The sequence below is a fragment of the Danio rerio genome, chromosome 17, assembly GCF_049306965.1.
Source record: "Danio rerio strain Tuebingen ecotype United States chromosome 17, GRCz12tu, whole genome shotgun sequence".
Lineage (NCBI taxonomy): Eukaryota > Metazoa > Chordata > Actinopteri > Cypriniformes > Danionidae > Danio > Danio rerio.
The window spans coordinates 24,302,301-24,324,484 of record NC_133192.1 but is presented as its reverse complement, the minus strand read 5'-3'; the positions used below and the strand labels follow the sequence as shown (position 1 = coordinate 24,324,484).

General features: G+C 35.6%; 1 protein-coding gene across 7 annotated transcripts in view; it reads right to left on the bottom strand.

Annotated features, from left to right (window-relative positions):
• Positions 1-22,184, bottom strand: part of ltbp1 (latent transforming growth factor beta binding protein 1) — a 161,940-nt gene that overhangs the window by 117,736 nt on the left and 22,020 nt on the right. For 4 of the 7 annotated variants that reach the window (XM_017351811.4, XM_017351812.4, XM_017351813.4 and 1 more), the window contains exon 3: positions 12,888-13,230. In XM_017351811.4, coding sequence (XP_017207300.2) covers positions 12,888-13,230 — 343 coding nt within the window. Of the gene's footprint in view, positions 1-12,887; positions 13,231-16,069; positions 16,465-22,184 lie in introns of those variants that run through there. The other 3 variants (XM_073928506.1, XM_073928507.1, XM_073928508.1) reach the window with 1 other exon arrangement.

The window sequence follows — 22,184 nt, the reverse complement described above, 5'->3', positions numbered from 1 at the left end:
ATAAAAACCACAACAAAAGAACAGCGGGATCTTTTACAGCCTCCACACATTACCACAGCAGGCCAGTAAGAGAAGAAGTTTATTGAGAGCAAAGCCAGATCCATTTAAGTATTGTGATCCCAGCTGATTTCCGTCCACAGAAACTCTTCTGGTAGACAGGTTAGTTCAGCAGAGACTTCTGTTTACATGCACCGTCTCTGATGAAGAGGAACTTGACTGGAACCGATGAAGAAAAAAAGCACCATTCAGCATTCAATATGGCCACGAAGCCACATATATATATTTTTTTAAATAAAGAATATTAACTAATGTTTATTTGCCCGAAGATTATTCTGCGAGCCGAGAGCAGGAATATAATGAGCTGTTTATATTGAATTTTACGACACTGGGCTGAGATTCAGAGTAAATCCTGGTAATATGAATTGTAATTATGGTTTTTGGAGCGTAGAGGTTGGATGCATGTGATGCTGCTCTGCTCACTTGCTCTAATACAGTATGTCTGCTGCAGCCCAGCAATAGAATCACTTGGAATGTGCTGAAGCTACAATTTTCAAAATAATATGTTTAACCAAAGACTAAATGATTTGACATACACATAAGGCTATATATACACACATATATACATGTGTGTGTATACTGTGTACACACAGGCACACAACCTCAGATACACACTTATAATAAATCTTCTGGGTTCAGTAAGATGCTTAATATATATATTTTTTTGTTTAAATAATCATCTGATACCTATCAAGGCAGCATTTATATAATAATAAACATTAAAATAGTAATTTAGTAAATAATGAAGTGAATAAAGGTCTTCAGTCTAAATATAATTTAAAAATGCATTGATGTGAAGTCTTTGGAGTCACAAGTACCCTCCAACATCAATGTTCAAGCTACATTTCAGCTTTCAATGTTAACAGCAGTTGTGCTACTTAATATTTTATTTTCTCATTTCAATTTATTTTTGACCAAACAATTAGGTGATGAAAATAGAATGTTAAATTAATATCCAAAGACAGCATTGACAAAAGAAATAAAGTGTTTATTATGTTTAGTTTTTTTGGGAGAGTAGGTTATAAATTAATGTAAACCCTTGACAGTAAATCTTGTGCTTAATGCGCATAATCGCAGAGACCGCCTTGTGCTCTTGTGATGATGTTTTACTGGATTACGAGTAAAGTACCACCTGTAGCCTACTTATAAAATCATTTGTATGTCAAAAACCATAACAGATTATGTTTCAGTCAAAACAATAACAATTAAATATTGTGTGGTGTAATGCTTTAAAGAGATTTAAAATGAGATTTAAAGAACTGATTTACATAGCAGAGACACATTTATGTGGCGAAATGTACTGTAAATAGAAGCATTTTAACAAATCAGATACCATTACATACAGTAAAATACACAACATAACTGGATCACATCGAAAGCACCCAATCTGCCAACCCTGATTCTAATGTTCATCTGCTGTTCAAGCTACACTTTAACTATCAGTGTTAACAGCAGTTGTGCTACTTAATATTTTATTTTGTCATTTCAATTTATTTTTAATATTTTTTTTCTTTCACGATTCATTGATCAATAGAAAGATCAATAGACAATTTTTAAAACGGGGAAAAGTTACTTTTAATCAGTTTAACCCACTTTTGCTAAATAAACGTTTTATTTAAAACATAAATTAACAAAAATTTAAAAAAACACAAACTTTTAAGTATTAAGGCCTATGTTTTATCAGTTGACATTGACGAGCAGCAAGCAACTTTTTTTTTCATTTACAGTACCCTAAATTGGAATAGCTGAGAAAGCAATTTGTAAATAAAAAACTACACTACATACTGTATATCACAATACTATAATATTGAGCTACAGCTAAAGCTCAAGTGAATGTGGAGCTATATGAAACCTTTTTTCCTAAATTCTATATGTCTGAATTTTCCACCTATTGCTACTGAACCCCGCAGCTGCATCAGAGAGAAGATGAGAGTGAGAGAGGGACGTCAGAAAAGCAAAGAGAGAGAAAGTTATAAACATAAGCTCCAATTCCAGTCTCAACAAAATAGCTGGCGTAGCCTCGCACGCTGGCAGACATGCTGTAATTAAAAAAAAAAAAAGATGCCAGAAGATATTTTTTTCACTCTCTCTCTCCTTCTTAATCATAAATGAGCAGCTACCCAGATCTGCACTCCTGGATCTCCAGATGTTGCTTATCTTTAAGTAAAAAACTTTCATTTTGACATCCATTTCTCTCTACTTCACTCATGCTATTCTCTTTCTGTACCACTCTGCCCATCCTCCTACTTTAATAATATCAGCGCTCCGTCCATCTCACTTTTCCATTTCCTTCTCCCACTTCTTTGACCACTTTGTCTATTCTTCTCCTTCCGCTCTTATCCTCTTGTTATTCCCAGAATTTGGCGGGATCTGCTGCGGCTCCTCCCTCGAACTCGGCGAGACGCTGCACAGCTCTCTCTTCTAATGAACCCGCTGACCCACATCAATATGCTTTTTTTTCTCCTCAAAATCCATTCACCAAATTCTGCTTATTGAAATCTTCAGATGGATGTATGCATTTCCATTTCTTTAACACCAGAAGTTCCTATTTTATATTTTATTACTGATGCCTTAAGTAGGAACCTATGATTTCCATGAAGCGGAATACACTGACCAAATTGCGTAATCCAGTCTTAAAAAGGGAATTATCTGTATTATGTGGAATGTCAGGGAGTTTGGGATGAATGAATTGAAAGTAGTGCAGCACCCCTAATTAAAATGCAATATGGACTGTTGTCTAGGACAGCGGTGCCCAAATTCGGTTCTGGAGGGCTGGTGTGCAGCAAAGTTTAGTTCCAACCCCAGTTAGACACACCTGAACCAGCTAATCAAGCTCTTTCTAAGTATACTAGAAACTTCAAGCAGGTGTGTCGAAGGAAGTTGGAACTAAACTATGCAGGACACCGACCCTACAGGAGAGAGTTTGGGCATCCCTGGTCTAGGAATATGAAACTGCAAGAGATTGTTACTTTGAATATGAAATCTGCAAATTCTGGATGTTTACATTAAATTAACAAATAAAATTACAACACATTTATTGAAGCAAGTGGTGCTATCAACCTCTGCCTTCTTACTGTTAGCAATTGAGGACATAAACACATGAGCTGATCTGAGAATCTCTTAACCAGCACTTCAATCTTTTATGTGAGAAAAGCTTGCATCATACAGTAAGTACACTTAGGGGGCATATACTGTATACACTTAGGGGCACTTATCTGGTAACTTTATGCATTTTATTTTTTGAAATGGTCAGCTATCTGTCCTATCAGCTTTACGCATTCAAGATGGATATAAAGTAAATCCAATTCACTCAAACCTCTTTAGGACGCGGTCAGGTACACATTTTAAATGGAAATGAACAGGTCTAAATACATATGGATGTTGAAACCACATATGAAAGTTTTCCTCCTCCCAAAATGTAACTAAATAAACATGAGATGTGACAGCCATAGCTGGGTTAATGCAAAAGGTTGTAATGGAAACACCACCGATAAAAGTTTAGGTTTTGTTTTCTCGTTTCAATTTATTCTTGACCAAACAATTAAGTTATAAAAGCAGTTGGTTTAATATCAAAATGCAGCATTAACAAAATAAATAAAGCGTTTATTATGTTTACAAAGGCACAATGTTTTGGGAGGGTAGGTTATAATTTAATGTAAACCCTTGACAGTTTTGAATGATACAGTATCTTGTGCTTAATGCCCATAATCGCAGAGACAGCCTTGTGCTCTTGTGATGATGTTTTACTGGAACATGAGTAAAATACAAAGCCACCTGTAGCCTACATATAAAATCTTTTATATGGTGAATAACATATAGATTATGTTTTTGTAACAAAATAATATTAATTAAATATAGTGCAGTATAACACTTTAGTCAATGTAGCCTAGTTTAAATTGCATATACAGTGTTGCATCTCAACATTCAAAGTGAATCAAACATTTTTCAAAATTGTCCTAGGACAAAAATGGGTGTAGTTCAACAGTTTTATAAGACAACTTTGATGACAGGTGATGATCCACCTCAAATGATGACTACTGTAGTATGGGATATGAAGGAATGATTTATATGCATTTATCTTGCCAAATGTACTGTAAGTGGAAGCATTTTAACAAAGCAGATATAGAGAAAATAATACCACATGTAAACAGGCTCTGAGACACTTGTTTTAGATTGTTTGAGACAATCCATCAAAATAAAATATAGTTTAATCTTTGTTTACGATTTTGAAAAAAAGCATTTTATAAAACTAACATTTTTCTTTGTTAAAGTTTTAATAAACTGAACATGTTTTATCAATATAATTAACTGGATAGGCTTTTTAATTACTAAAATGATTTCAAGAGTTCACACTTTGATATGATTGGCATTAACAGCAGGTTTGGCATGCTGTCCTGGGAGAGAACCCTGAGCTCGGTGATAATTGAGCCCAAGACTCCCGCCTGGTCAATAAGCATATAAAGGGGGTCCAAGATCAGGTAGGTCTCAAGGGCTCCACTTAGAAAAAGGAGAAAAAGGAGGAGATGGGGTGGAAGGGAGGATTCTGTCAAAACTAAGATAAGGCAGTATGGGTAAAATCGGTCTATTTATTGTAAGCTTTGATCGATCTGATTAGATTATTACTGATTACAGATGAGAATCCAGCTGTGCTCAATTATATCACATGCTCTTCTCGAAATTGGTTTACAAAACTTCACTAAAATAGACTATTAAAATAAAGTCTATTCATTCATTCATTTATTCATTTGACTTAGTCTCTATTTGGGACTTGTGGAGCTGTGCATTGATAGATTTGCTCTTCAGTGTTTGGACTTTCAGCAGTGAAATTTAAACCACACTGAACTGAATTAAACTGAACTTTAACTCTGAAATCTGGACTGACACAGTTTGGATGAATTGAATACAATTGAATATTTCAGAGACCACCACAGTGAAATAAACTGCCAACTATTCTGGGATATGTTTTTTGCAGCAGATGTCCTACCAGCCTCAACCCAGTAGTGTGAACTACTACGGCCAATTTAGCTAATTCAATTCACTTATACCGTATGTCTGTGAATTGTGAGGGAAACCAGAGGACCCGGAGGAAACTCACACCAACATAGGAAGAACATGCTAACTCCCCACATAAAATGCCAACTGGTCCGGCCAGGACTCGAACCAGTGATCTTCTTGCTGTGAGCTGAATGTGCTAACCACTGAGCCACACTGCCTCCAAAAAGGAGCCAGGAAATTTCATAGAAAAAAATTTAATCCAAAACAAGTAAAAAGATAGAAAATAAAACTTTTTTTTTTGCTGCTCAGCATATTATGATGAATTGCTGCTCATGCTCCCATTACATTCTGTGGCAAAATTTTGCTACTTAAGAATACTAAGCTTTCCTGTTTTTTTTTACTATGACTTTCCTATCAGTTTTCATTTCTTGTCAGCAGGACAGTTCCACAGAGAGGGTGGCACCTCACTGTAGGGGTGTAAGCTGAATGTGATTGGCACTTCAAAGTCCTGGCAGAGCTGAGAGAAGCAGTGGCAGCAGCAAAGATGAACTCGAGCCTTCAGTGACTGACAGCACTTACAGGGCCAGGTGTGTGTTAACAGCCCTGCTGTATTATGGGTGGGTTTCTATAGCTGTAGGCTAGCAGTTACATCATGCTATGGTGGAGTCAGTATGTGCTGATTACATCTACTCTAAGAAAAGTCTGAAAAAAAATAGCCTAGGGTACTCCGTTAATATAAAGGGTTTTCTGCATTCTTAATCCACCCAGATTTTGACCATATTTAAAATGTTTAAAGTGTACAGTGCAGAGTAAGTATATGTCAGGGTTTAACAAGAAGGTTTAACTGGAAACAGGGGCAAGTCTGTGCTCGATGGTTACAGTAATAAGAGAGAAGGAGGAGACTTTTTTATTTGCATCCATCATACAGTACTTATGCACATAAACCATCTGCATAGAGTTTTAACCATACAAAAGCAAAACAAAATGAAATGTAGTGTTAATTTGTATTGTCACCCATGAATAATTAAAAATAATTAAAAAATAACTTTTATTAATACATTACTAATAATGAATATCGATGTTATGCACTTTTGTAAATAATTAATTGTACTCAGTTACCAGTTATAAAAAAGTATATTTTGTTTTTATAAGTATTTAAACGTATATATTTTATAGCACACAATTTGGGGATTTTTTTTTCTAAAATATCCATAAATTAAGAAAAAAATTATATTTGTTTGTACCCTTGTCTTTTGGGGGGATGCCTTGATATTTACAGTATACTGGAAGATGATCCAAAAATATGAGCAAAAACATTGATTTTTGACATGCTTTTACATAAACCATACTAAGCCCTTTTATTCACTTTTAGTTTTAATCTTATTTTTGACCAAAATGTCATTGGATTAACCGATTAATACTCTACACTGACTGTGCCAATTCCAGCTTATGGTTTTAATGGAGTATTTATAAAAGACCCATGTCACAAGTGCTCGACTCACTTGAAGATCACCTAAACTGCCAACAAAAGATTCATGAGTTTACTTTAGACCTTGGTAAGTCAACAGAAAGAATCCTGAGCGCACAAACAACACATGCCTTCATCATAACCTCCAATATTAAACACCTCAAATCACTTCAGTCAAACAATAGGATCAGAGTAAATACAATGTGCCACACAGCTTGGGAACAATGTTTGGCATTGATCCAGGCTTGGAAAATAAAGCGTCAACAGAAAAATGCTGTGTAAAATCTCTCCTGAAGTGCCCAGGGGCCCGTCGCATTTCTTTCCATGACCAGCAGCTCTCCTTTTCAAGACAAAATCATAAATCTAAAGCTCCTTCTCACTATAACATCAATATAAGGCCTCTAAAATTCAATACGGTCTTGATTTTGATGTCTATAAACTGAAAATTATGGAAGCTCAGAGATGTTTTCTCAGTTAAACTGTTATCCACTTCACACCTGTAAAATCATGCCACATAAAACCAGTATAAAATTATACTTGATTTCTGTACACTCTAGAAAAAAAAGGTTCTTCAGCGCTTATTCAAGGTAGTTGAGGTGCTATATAGCACTTTTACTGTGTAAAGAACCCTCTAAACACCATAAAGGTTCTTCAGTGGTTCTTCGGGGTGGTTAAGGTACATAAAGTAGCACCACTGTCATACAATGAATTTAAGCCCTTGTATAGTGTTTTAAGGCTAATTCTCATCTGTCAACTAGTTTAGTTTAAGAAAGGATTAAAAAACAACATTAAAATACAGTGTACTTCCTGAAGAAATGGTTCTCAATCTTTTTACCTCAAAGAATGCCCCTAATGTTACAATCCACATTCATAAAACTGTAAAGTATTAATTTTTGTAAACTTTAGACAATTTTTTTAACTATAAAATTATGTGTATATAAACTATAAAATCACATGTACAAATGTTACATTTAATTTAACTGAATTTCAATCAGCTATTCTCTTCTAATTGTGCTAAGTGTTAAATTATAGCATATTTGTGCAAATATCAGGTTTTGTAGAAGTGTATTTTGATAAATCTAAAGGTTTTGCAGGATAGCTAATTCTAGGGCTGTGCAATTATTCAAAATTGAATTGCAATCGCGATTTAAAACGTTGTGATTAGCTAATCGCAAGTGGCACTGATATGGAATATATACTGTACGTATTATTCAATTTAAACTGACCAGAGCAAATGCGAGACTGGCGTCTGTGTGTGACAGTCTTCCTAGCCAACTGAGTGAGCATACTTTCATTCTGTCCAATTAGAACTTTTTAATCTGCCTCTTATCAGCCATGTTAGTTTGCTGAGAGTTCTGTATTTTTATTACAATTATTTTTTAGTTTGTACAATAATCTACGTTATCTCGCTAATTTGAGTTCAACTTATTTACAGAAAAGCAAGGTCATTTTAAGTGCGCTTACTGTTTGTTCTAGAGAAAAATTAGTTTAATTTCTGAACATTTAAAAACAGATTTGAATAAATGTTGGAGTAAGTTAATATCTTTTTAGTTTCTTTTTTTAAACTAAAACTCACTCCATTTTAGCTATAAGAAGCTACAATACAGATTATTAAGTTGAATCTTGACTACAAAATTAAATCGCAAATCAAACCCCAATCGCAATATCTGTCAAAAAAATTGTAATTAGATATTTCCCCCAAATCGCACAACCCTAGTTTTACTGGGAAATTGTTTGCTGGGAAACACACTCTCCCATTCGCACTCATTGGCCAGTTTAGTTGAATTCTATACTACATGTCTTTGGACAGTAGGGGAAACCAAAGCACACGGAGGAAACCCACATACACACGAGTAAAATATGCAAACTCCACACAGAATGGCCTCATTGTCCAGCAGGGACTAGAACCAGCAAACTTCTTCCAGTGAGGCCACCCCTACAATAATTTGAAAACATATTGACTCATATATGCTAATATCTAACACCATAATATGCCCTATTAGCTAGCATGATTTGATGTGCTGTAAAACAAAGTAGAAAAGTAGCCACATAACACTAAAAAGGTTCCCCTATTATGAGCCAAAGAACCACAGTTGGGTACTGTTTAGCACTTTTTATGGTTCTAGATAGTACAATTTGACAAAGGTTTGGTAAAGCATCTTTAGAGTCATATTTTTTCTAGGTTATTATATTAATGTTTCCCTGTGTTTTTTTAAATGGAAAAACAAATATTAAACACAGTACAATATTTCTTAGTCCTTACTTCATAATGTAGAACTTTACATTTATTAGCATGAAACAAAAATGAAAAAAAGTAAAGCACAAAGTGTCGTTTTTCCAATGATTCCTTAATAATGTTTGTAGCTCACTGGAGTCAAGAACTGTTACTATTTAAAATGAGGTACACTGAAAAAAATTATTTAAAGATAATTCCATGGATTTACTCAGTTTTTTTACGTTAAGTGGTTGAAAACAATTTATTTGGGCTGAATTTAAACAAACAAATTAAGTTGAACATTATTAAACTTAATTTGTTTGTTTAAATTCAACATACAGTAAATAAATTGTTTGCAACAGTTCTGCATGCAACACTTTTTTCAGTGATGTGTAAATCCTCAGAAGTGAGTACTGACTTTAATGTAATAAAAAAAATATGCCTCGAAAGGTGCTTTACAGAACATGTCAAATTGTGCTATCTAGAATCATAAAAAAGTGCTAAACAGTATCCAACATCAAAGAATTATACCAGATATTCAACAATTAACCTGATAAATAACAACCAATCATTCAGTTTATAATACTGATTAATTGACAATTAGTCTGTCTCTCTATACATGTAGCAGTAAAGCATTCACCTTCCTCTAATCATGCTTTATTTAATCTCATGTTCACCATTGTAGCACATGGAAGCAACCAGCTATTTATGCAAAACTGTTACATGCAAAACCATTTAACATCATGTGTAGTTTCACTATTATTTTGTTCTTCAAGTAGGGTATTTGCAACTGTCCAAATTTGACAGTTATTATGCCTTATTTCCCTCCAGTAGGAGTGAAAGGTTTATTGAAGCACAGACTGGATGATTTGTTGCTGTGAGTGTGACAGGCAGCTGTGAGTCATCAGTGTGGCTTTACTGAAGTGAAAGCGTGGTTTAGTGTCATCACCACTAAAAAAACAGGTCAGTGAAATACTTATATAAACACTTTCAAACCTACATGCTTCAGCAAATTGTGGACAAGCAAACTCTTTTTTAAAAGGTGCTAAACAGCACTCAAATTAGTTTTATTGCTAGTAATCATATAGGGGAACCTATGTATAGCACCAAAAAGGTTTTCCTATGATTATGAGCAAATGTTTTAGTGCCAGTTTTAGTTCAATTTAGCACTTTTCTAGAGCATACGCTTATACAATATTAGCCCAAACATGTAGGTTATCTTTTAAGGTGCTTATCATTTTACCTTAATTATTAAAAATGCCACAAAGTATTTGCTTAGTTGAAGTTCAAAGCATCTGTCCTGACAAGATACAACACACGAATATAACATAAATTCTAATATCCTGACAACCCTACCTTGTATTGTCTATTTGGCATTTGCAGCCAAAACATTACACTAATAATATAATTAAATACCAAATACATGTACACTGATAAGATTCATAGAAATCTAAACATCGAAAATGCAGGAAATTCCTCTCAAATCCTGAGCAAAATGTTTGTCTGCAGCTGAGAGGAAAGGGAGTCAAAAAAGCCTGCCCTCTCCTCAATGCACACAATAAACCCTGTGGAAACCCACAGAAGCTTTCGAGGACAGGTCTGCTAGCAATTACTAAGCAGAAACGTCCAAACTCTGACTGAAAACACACGTCAGTCCCAGCACATAAACTGCTTTCATTAATATTTTAAGTAGAATTCATCAATATCCTGCCCTGCTGCCAGATAACAGCTTTTCCTGGAACCAACATATGGGAAAAAGCCAGAGAATTGCCCCCATCTCAAGATTTTTGACTCCGCGTGTGCAGTCGGTTCGATTCGCTCTGATTGGAAAAAAAACTATACTCAACGTCCAAAAATGATTGTGAACTTTCCAGTTGTCTAAAGCCATGGCAGTCAAAACAACCGAAAAGGACCTCACTCAAAAAAACATTAAAGAGTCAGCAGGGGTTTTAGTCAGTCACGGTAAAGGATTCTCATAAAACTTGTGTTTGGAGGGCAAACAGATATGAAAAGGGGAAACTAGGCTGACATCAGGAGTTCAGGAGTCACAGTCTGGTGAGAGCCCAAGTGTAAGTCATGTCAAAAGATTTCAGTGAGTCAGACTCAAAAAACAGTAGGTATTTCTGTAAAACAGACCCAGGCTGAGAGTAGCAGGGGGGCATGAAATGGGTAGAGTCCACTAACATCTGCAGGTCTGATGTCTGGCATTGATATCTAGCTATGAAGTTCATTCCAGAATAATAAAATGACACAAGTTTCGGTGAACTAAAGGCTTGAGGAATCCAAAAAATGTGTCAAAATTAATTGTTTCTTAGGTGCACCGCGATGCAGATGAGAACAATTCGAGAAGGGTCTGGCTGCAGAGATGCACTTGCATCGTCAGGCTTGCACTCTTGGGTTTGCACGCTCAGGCACCCACGCTTCCTATGCAAGTGACGTGATTTACAATCGACACCTGCACCTGTCACGTCAATTGAAATCAAAACAATTAAACCAAAAGTTTCCAGTTCATTTGCGTTGACGGTGACAACGTTGTCAAATAATTATAAGTACTTAAGTTGCACACCATGACAAAACCCACCCCCACCCCCGAAAAGCAGTTAGCATATCCATCATATGATTATATGCTTTGATGTAAATTGACCAAAGCAGGCTATTAACATTTATATCAGCAAAGCTTATTATTTTTTATATGAACTATCCAATCTTAATATATACACACAAGGTATTCTTTCACAGTTATGAATAAAAAACACTAGGCAAATGGAATTTTTGTTTTTATTTAAAAAATTTCAAGGAGTTGTAGTATTACAACTAACAGATACACATTATGGACGTACAACAATGATTCTTGAACGACTTGGGAAACTATTCTTTATAACTATTCTTGATAAGTTAGCACATCTGCACAGGAGTGCATCCATATGAAATCACAGTTGCAGCGCAGCTTCAACAGTCTCTACATTATCCTAGCCCAGTTTTATAGGTCCACCAAACATAATGTCGAAATCGACTTAATAGGGGAACGTCTTGACTAGCTTAACAGAAAGAAAGCGGCACAGATGATGTGTAACATTACGGCAGAGCTGTTGTAAGGCAAGCATTGCTGGTTCGTTACGATCTGTTTACGTAACTATAGCAACTGTGGCGCCCGTCGGTTGCCGGAAACTACAGTGAAACGCTTAGAAAAAAGGCACTTGAGTAAGGGTGACAGATAAGAAGTTTGTTGCAACGATCTTAATGTAATCTGTTACCTCAGAGTTTTTCCACCTCTATACACCCTTAAGTTAAATTACAGAAGGACTTTCATGCAAGCGGCCACAGGTGGCGACTGAAAATGACATCACTTGGCTTGCACAGGAAGCGCGATTGCCAGAGCATGCAAGCCTGAAGGTGCAAGTGCAAATCTGCAGCCAGACTCTATTGACCAATTCAGAATCTCATACGCGCTATATTGCGATAGCTTACTATGGCAAGGGAAACGAGCTTGAGCAATTAAAACACTCCAACTACTTAAAAACACAGAAACTCGGTACAGTTAATATGACTGTTTTATTAAGGGACAAAATTGAATTACAAATAATATGTAAATATATTCTTAAATTTTAATACAAGAATTGTTGTGCTGTGAACTAAAATATTTAATTGTGGATGGAAAGCATCGTCAATGCACAGTGATATCAAATTGAACTGAAACGATGGCATGATAACAATCGTAACCAAACCAAACCAAACAGTGAGACCAGTGAAGGTTCACCACTACGCCATTGTTGCCAACATTCCAATGTATGTTATTCTCAGACAAAAAATAATAACACAGGATGAACCAACACTGGATTTCTATAATAAGGTTCAACTTAAAATACTTCACACACACAAAAAAAATTCTAATCTACCAAAAAAATTGTGTTTGGACATTTTGCATGTCAGCAAGATTAGCATATCTGTCAAAGAAGCTGAAATAATTAGCAATTTACATGCATTCCAACAATCTTGGACTTCTGCTGTGTTTTTGTAATAATAAACATAGCCAATTAGGAAAGGTCTGGCAATTTAAAATCTATTTGTTGACATAAACTCTAAAAACACAAGACCTGACTAAATAAAAAAAAAAAAATCATATAAATGACTGAAACCAGCCGTCATACTCACTGTGGTTGATATGGAATGGGTCCATTAACTGACGGCTTCATGGACAGAGTTAAATGTCCAACGTTGGTGCCGGGCAGTGGTAATGGTACTTGACCTTGCCCCTGTGGGAAGATCTGCTGAGGAATGGGGCGCTGGGGAATTACATTATGACCGTTGGAGTATCCGTTCGTATGACCTCCATTTGGGACTCCACCATTGGTGTGTCCATTTAGTGGTCCAGTTGGATGAGAGGATGGAGGGAGAGTGGTCTGTTCACAGGACTTGCCTTTAGAGCCTGGCTTACACACACACATGTGGGGCCCCAAGCACATCCCTCCATTTTTGCATGGGGGTGTACAGTTAGCTGTAACAAAAGGAGAAAAAGCTTGTAAATAAACAGACTGACTTCATAATATGTCCTCAGGCTACAAATTGCTGAGTTATAAATGAACTCAATCACCAAAACAATAATGAAATACAAAAAAAAAAACATTAATTACCAAACTTTAATTCAAGTATGCCTAAAAAGTTAACGTTTGTACAAAATTTTGTGCATAATTCATATTTCAGAGTCTTCAGGTTGAACTATTTTATTATGAAGAGCAAAATGAATCAATTTAAGGCCAGAATTGCTTTCCGCATGGATCAAATGAGCAGAATAGAGACTGAGAGGCAGAGAGAGAGAGAGAGAGAGCACGAGAGTGGGAAATGAGTGGATAACAGGGTGTTGACTTGTGGTCTGTAATTACATCATTGAGGAGCAGGAACAAAGCTGTCATTCAACTACAAAGAGCCCAGCGGACTCTGTGGCTCACAAATGCACAGCCTCTTGTACATACACACATACACACAATCAGGGCAACTTACAGCTCATCAGCAAATGTGCAGTTAGTCACATTAAGTGATTGAGTGTGTGGAAATTACTAAATAGGAAAAAGATCATAGGGCTCAAGGCAGATGTTAGAAAGGATGATCTCATTGACAGTTTCTATGAGATCACAGTGAACAGCAGCTGCTTTACACACTGCCATCTTTTCATTTACAAATATACCTACTGCAGATCTAGTGCACCAGACCTCCAATTGCATTAGATATTTACATTATTATACTTTTAAAATCATATACATTTTATATGCAAACATTATATATTGGTTAACGTTTAATGGTAAAATTAATTGAGATTTACATGAATAAAGTTTATTATCATTATCATCTTAGTAAAAAAGTGTATCATTGTAATAACAAATTTGAAATTTTGAAAACACTGATCCTCCTGGGCACCATTAAAACACTGATAGTTGTTTTAACACACAAATCTGTCAGTTATCAAAACAATTAATAGTTAGAGGCTGGTGCTTGACTACTTTAACAGGCAGACGAAGCTTGTGTGTATTAATGTGGGACAATGGATGAAATTCAGATTAGCTTATAAAAGTGCAAGTCAAAATTTGAAAAGCAGATAAAAAGTACTAAACTTCCGGACACGTATACTAAACTCAAGTATTCACCGCATGTTAGCCCTTTACTATCAAACGGCATTCAAAAAAAAAAAAAGGTCAAATATTGCAAGGATAATATAGAAATGCACCAATGTATCAGCTGCCACTATTTATCGTCTGACATTGGATTAGTTTATGGTTTATGGGCATTCTGGCAATAATATGAAAAAGGTCGATATCGATGGTTACATGCCATACAGTAATTTACATATTGTTAAAAAACAATATGTACTGTTATAAGTTGAAATTTCTTATCTTCACATGGACAGTTAAATGTTAAATGGATTTATTCAGAAACTTTTGTTGAATAGAGAAAAAAGCAGCTAGTACTGAATAGTACTGTATGCAATTGACCAATATCGGTATCGTAATCAGCAGAACTTTTTTTGTTTTGACTTCTATCCGCATAAGCCAAAAAATTATAAAATTGGTGCATCTCTTAAAAAAAAATATCTATGGAAAAATGCTGACAAAAATTTTACACTAAAGGACACTGATGTTATTAAATATTTTACATTAAAAACAATATTGATTCAAATATAATTTATATTTATTGAGGTTCTAAACTTTTTAAAGTATATTGCATTTAAAAAATAAGAAGATTTATCTAAACAGGTTGTTTTCATATGACGTCATTGATGACGTGTGAAATTTAAAGGGAGGGCAGGAAGTGATTCTTCTACTTAGGAATCGCTATCAGAACATCAAAATGTTTTTGCTTTATATTTTATTTTATTTTAGCTTTATATATATATATATATATATATATATATATATATATATATATATATATATATATATATATATATATATATATATTTAGGGATGTAACGGTATCAGAATTTCACGGTACGGTAATACCTCGGTATGAATGTCACGGTACGGTATTTATTGAATCATTTACAGGAAAAAACAAAACTTATGAAAATACTCCAAAAAAGTGCCAAAAGTGTCAATGACATACAAATTAGCCATCTATCTGTAAGCTTTGAAACAGGAACTTCAATTTTAATAACAAAAAACTATTAAACCATGTAAAAAAATAAAGTTTCAATTTAGTATTGTTGAAAACTCATCACATTCAACATTTAATCACACTCAGCTCATCTACCCAGATAAGTGCTCTGCTAGTCGGACTTCTCATCAAGCATCTCCCGCTGGATCTAATCTCACTATATTTATTAAACGGGATATTTCATTTATCTTGTTGTCTTTATCTAACGACATATTCCCTGACTTTGGGCATTGGAATCTATTACTTGTTCTCAGGTAACGTGTTTTGGCTGAGCGCAAAGATAAGTTAATGATTAATGTAACCACGTCCATTCTGTATATTGACTGATCGCTTGCCTTTATTTCCTATAATGTATAAACTTATTGTATGTTATACTTTTAAAATGGCCATTATCGATTATTAAAACTGATACTCAGCAAAAGAGAGGCTGTGTTTCGTATTTTCACTGAAATTGAAAGGAGGCAGTTGTTATCGGCTCCGTTTTGTTATAAATATCCACACAGTGAAGATGACGCTCATCTTATGCAGCACGGCGCCTCAACATTTCTGCTGTCTAAGTTGCTAATATTAAAATGAAAATAGGCAGTTCCTTAAATCATGTTTACATTTTATTGTTGAGAAAGTGAAACAACGAAGCCAGGGTGATGTGAATGAAGTTATAAAGTACATGGTTCCCTTTGAAGATTTACCCGTGTCCTCGGTATAATCTGCTTTTCCATATCAAACTGAGAAGAAGAGACTGCAGCCTTGATCAAACTTGCGAAGTCTGAACTAGGTTTCTATCAGGATACACACACCGGCGCCGCAAGTCGGCGGCTGTCGGCGGCGCCCGGCGACGGCTCAGGACGCAGTTCATTTTTCAGCCGCGCCACAGAGCGCCATCTGATTGGTTTCATGTTAAATATCATTCGAATGTGCGCGTCTGGTGTGCGATACTTTAATCTGTCATGTACGCGCCGTGTCGCGGCGCCGAGCGGCGCTTCTGGTGTGCGACCTGCTTTAGAGTTTTCCAGCTCTTTTCATCCCCGCTTCTAGCAGCACACTCCATTTCCGCATTACTGGATCTGTAGCAACAACAGACCGCAAGGGATGATGGTCAAGCATGGGCTGATGGCAATTGTAGTTTTCGTTACCTCCCGTTCGCTTCATTCGCCTGAGCAAATTTTCTCAGAAGACCTATAGTTTTACCGAGTCATGCGACTTCGGTAATATCGAAAAAAATTAATATTGCGGTATGACGGTATTTACAATACCGTTACATCCCTAATATATATATATATACACACACACATATATGTTATGTTAATGTGTTATACAAAAATCAAAAACAAACACCACCACATTTATACAAAATCCAGGAGAATGTACATACCATATCCTGCAATGTAATGGCTGTAATGAAATATCAGTCTTGTTTCGCAATAATCCATGTCTCTACTTGTATTTTGATTAGCAGTGGTGAATGTTTGTTAATGGTAAGTTCATCGACCGAACAAAAAATTAAATGCTCCCCTTGCGACAAAAACTAGACGGTCATTATTGTGGAGCACTTTTTCCTCCTCGCAAAAAAAATACATAATAATGTGTATTATGCATTCAACCTTTCGTATGCTTTCATCTGTTATTTTGTGATGTCTTGAAGATATCCGCATAGAGGGAAAAAACTATAGTAATTTATAATAAACATCTTTTTGAACCACATAGTAAGGTGTATAATGTGAACAACTCTTTGTTAATGAATGTTACCGAATACTGTAGCATAGTAAACTGATAAACTGTAATAAATACTGTAACGTTAGTGTAAACTGTGGTGCATTGTGATAATGTAGAAAACTGTAGCCTATTGAATAATTTGTTTATTAGTAGTGTAGTACCACAGCAACAATATAATTACTACAACAGTTGAATTCAATTAATTATCTATAGTATGCTTCCAAACACTATAGTATTTACTGTAGTATTTCTTCATGTGATGTAATATATACAGTACTTACAGTATATACTGCTTCAAAGACAGGCAAATATATTTTAGTTCAATAGAAAACTCTGCCCTTTTTTTATGATATAAAGATCATTCCCAACATATGTGGTTATTTTCGATTTATATCTCATTTGAATGTGGTATAAATCGCAAAAACACTGACTTTTCTCATTGCCTCCCATTCAGTTGTTTACTCCCTGCCCTCAATCTGAATTTCGCACATCACCAGAACCACGTGATTGAACACAACCTATTGGCACCTCTGAATCTATCCCAAGGAAGGTTTTATTAAATTTGTCTAACTTGTTGGAGCCAATAGCTTTATATTTAGAACGTCGACACAAACCATAGCACAGTGCTAACAGTGCTAACAGAGAGTTCAATTCCTGTCTCAAGGACCTTGTCTAATTCATCTTCTCTTTTTCTGCTCCACAGGCTTTCCCATCTACTTTTCACTGTCCTGTCCAATTAAGAAAAAAATACAGTAATACTCATTTCTGAATACAAACTACACCCTAGCACACACACCCCCACACATACACACTTGTCAGAAATATTCTGTCCATGTGGGCTGGATAAAAATGAGCATTTAATGACCACAAATTGTTGTATACACACACCCTGTCCGAGAGGTGAGACGGATTACATCAAACATGACATCATGAAAACCACTCCCCCTCTTTTGTGGCGTTTTCGTTTCAGTTGACATGACCCACAGCGGGGGATTTCTGTTTTCCTTTCCACCCTCCCTAGGTTTTCCTCTTTTTCCCCTGTACCTCATTGGCCCTCTGGGGCTCTGGCCTACAAAGTCAGTCGGCCCTAAGAAACGGAGAACACACAAGAACACTATTCATGCCCTGTACACCCCCTATACCCACGTGTTCACAAAACCAACACAACTTTGCACAAATGTCAGAAAATGATTCTTTTCATTTTACCGCACATACACATTTACACAGAGGTTAACTGTAGCATTAAAAGGACAGACAAGTGAAATGCTGTTCTAAAATACACACCCTAAATACTCATACAGTATAAGATTCATTATTCAGTGGAACACAAAAGATGTTTGTACTGCTCAAACCAATCAATTCCAAAGAACCATCTATTGGCTAGTGGCTGGCCATTAACAGACAGGCTTAATTAGGCCATTAATAAGATGTGCCTTTTCCACCCATACATGCTCAATTTCATACCATAAGACATTCCAATCTATGACACATCTTCAATGACTTACCTACCATTCCATCCATCCATCCATCCATCCATCCATCTGTATCTGTTTTTCCATCCATCCAACCGTGTGTCTATCTGTTTTTCCATCCATCCATCTATCCATCCATCCATCCATCCATCCATCCATCCATCTGTGTCTGTTATTACATCCATCCAACCGTGTGTCTATCTGTTTTTCCATCCATCCATCCATCCATCCATCCATCCATCCATCCATCTATCTATCTATCTATCTATCTATCTATCTATCTATCTATCTATCTATCTATCTATCTATCTATCTATCTATCTATCTATCTATCTATCTATCTATCTGTTTTTCCATCTATCCATCCATCCATCCATCCATCCATCCATCCATCCATCCATCCATCCATCGATCTATCTATCTATCTATCTATCTATCTATCTATCTATCTATCTATCTATCTATCTATCTATCTATCTATCTATCTATCTATCTATCTATCTATCTATCTATCTATCTATCTATCTATCTATCTATCTATCTGTTTTTCCCATCCATCCGTCCGTCCGTCTATCTATCTGTCTGAAATAAATCAATCATTGAACAATTATTAACAAGTCCAAACTTTTGGACTGCGAAGTACATTCGCATTATTCTGACCACCCAGCCACATTTGTTTCAAGCATCTGTCATTGCGAATGAAATAATGGTTGATGACAAACTAAATTAACATTTGGTTCCAAGACTACAAACGATGCCAACACAACCATTAGCCACCATTCTCTCAGTATTATTTAAAACGTGTAGTTCACGACAAGTTTGGTATAAGAGTGCCTCAACAAGGAATAATGTTGTGGTTTACTGTGCAATGTAGAGGTTAAATGCTTTGCTCAACACCTCTTCAAACAAACTGCTGACTGACTAAACTCCACAGCACCAAAAAAAAAAAAAAAAAAGAGAAAGCCGGAGATAAAACTAGGCCTCCGAAAGACAGAGAGCAGGAAGGAAATAACTACAGTACTGATACAGAGAGTGTGAGAGTAAAATAAAAGGGCGATGTTGCTGACTCAGATTACCGGGCTATAGGGAGCAATGCTGGGTAATTCCAACATGTCCAGCTTCTTATTAGTTTTATCCTTCAAGTCAATATTGAAATCGCTGTTAAATGTGTTGCATTGTACCCTCAACGTGCTCAGCGGTGTAAGAGCTCACGCACAGCTGAATGCGCCAGACAGAATAGTCGATAAGCCCATTTCAGTCTGCTAGTATTTCACAGCAGACACAGAGCCAATTAAAGGCGGCTGTGGTCGGACCATTTCAGCGCTGAGCTTTATATGTGTAACACATCTAAAAGCTCATTCGAGAGGATCTGTGTGCTGCAAAGCTCCCCCGTTGCTCTAATGTCTTGAGAACTGTTGAATCTGAAAGGTACAAGCAGGGTTTGCTTGGACAAGAAAGTAACATGTGGGTTAGCATGCTAAGCTACTGCCTGAGGACTGGAAGCCTGCAGTGTGACAGACAGGAGAGGCATTTCACAAGCTGCTGTTGAGAGACTAAGACAGTGAGTCCTCTCTAACAAGCCATGCTTTGGTAAAACTAGGAAAAAAGTTTTTCATTAACCTTAAAGGGATAGTTCACACAACAATTATATCAATTATACCCTTTTTCCATGCTTACTGTACTGTATGCAGAGTTGGGTGTAACGTGGTGTTCCACAGTAACACGTTACTGTATTCTAATTACTTTGAGGAATGCAATAATGTAACAAATTACATTTTAAATGTGTGTAATTTGATTACAGTTACTAAATTCAATGTAATTATGTTCCTTGCATTACAAATATAGTCTTTGAAAGAAAAAATGCTTCTTTTAAATCACGTTTTCTGCTGCAACGTCAGTTAATAAGCATGTGCTTTTAAATTGCTGGAGAACATAAGCTGACGAGAGTGTTTGCTTCTTCAAGTGGAAATACAAACATTACCTTGATTTCATTGAGTGTAAAAACTAAAATATTGCTGTGAAATGCAGTCTGTGCCCAGTCTCTAAAGAACTTTCTACTGCTTTTAACTCAACCAGCAACTTGTTTGAGCACTTGAACAGAAAGCATTCTATGACAATAAGTATCAACAAGGAGGACACTATAGCACCCAAAAACACAGCGGTCTTCAGCCTAAACAAGCTAAATAGATTTTTTTTTTGTGCAGGATCGGGAGTTAAGGTATCTTCTGAATGTGAAGACAAGCGTAGCTGCTTAAGTGGCCATTCACATACCGCGTCTTTTGCATGCTCATAATGGGAGTGAATATTGCATCCGCTCGCATTTCCCAGTTACACCCAGTTGAAAACTAAAAAAGTCAAGTGACAAAAGCTGACCAATCAGCTTCATACTTTGGAATGTACACAATTAGATAAACTAATTACCTCAGACAAACACAGAACACCCAAACACTTTTTCATATTATGGATGTCAGTGGTTACCACAATACAGTTTTCTTCATGTCTTCTTGTGTTAAAAAAAAAAGGAAAACAGGTTTGGAACAAGTGAATGGTGAGATAATTTTAAGTTTTGGGTGAACTCTTTAAGTCTTTTGAATATGTCAAGCTGCTGTGATCAAGCCATTGAAATGTTTTTAGTGAATATTAAATTACTGAAAGAGCTGCAGTACATATTTTTTATATTTTGTATTTATATAGGTGTTTATATACAGTACATGTTTTAAAAGTAACTTCAAAGTAAACTAATTAGTAATCTGATTACTTTTTACATTAAGTAATTAGGATTGTAATGAAATTACAATTTTTCCAGTAGTAATCAGTCATTTGTAATCCTATTACTTTTTTAAAGTAACTTACCCAACACTGACTGTGTGTCATTCCCAACCTGTATGAGTTGAGGCCTGAATGATAACTACTGTATTAATGGTATTGTTTTAAAAAGATGTTACATAAAGAAAACTGCAGTCTGTAAAATAAACATAAAACATATTTTAGGTAATGACTACATTTTTTAGATTACTTTTGACTATATAGTACTTTTCACGATAATTTGATTATTTTTTAACCTCACTGATCTAATTAATTGTAAAATTATTGACATTTTAACCTTACATAAAATATAGACTAACAAGAATTTAGTCCAACTATATTACATCAACAAACATGAAAATAAATTATATAAACAAAGTCTTCCAAAATTTTGAGATCCGATGACTTCACAACTAAAAATGATTATATGTAACTATGTAATCGTTAACATCTGCAACTATAACCAGTCCGCCCTTTCATTACTGTTAAACAGCTTTAAATACGGTTACATTAAGTTCATAATAAACAGAAAATTGTTGTGCATTGGCTTGGAAACTAAAATAATATTATTACAGTTTGCATTCTTGATGTAAATAGACCACAAATTTCTTCTATCAAACACAAATACCTTCTCGGGGATCCTGTGGTCGCCTAGATCTTGAATGGCCTGTAGTTGAGTAAATTAACATCACATTTGCTTTTTTTTTGGTAAACTATCCATTTAAGTGCCATTATTGACTCTGGACCACTGAGCTATTGAAAATCAATGCATTTGCACCAATTATTCTGTAAATATCACACAGTGTAAACATTG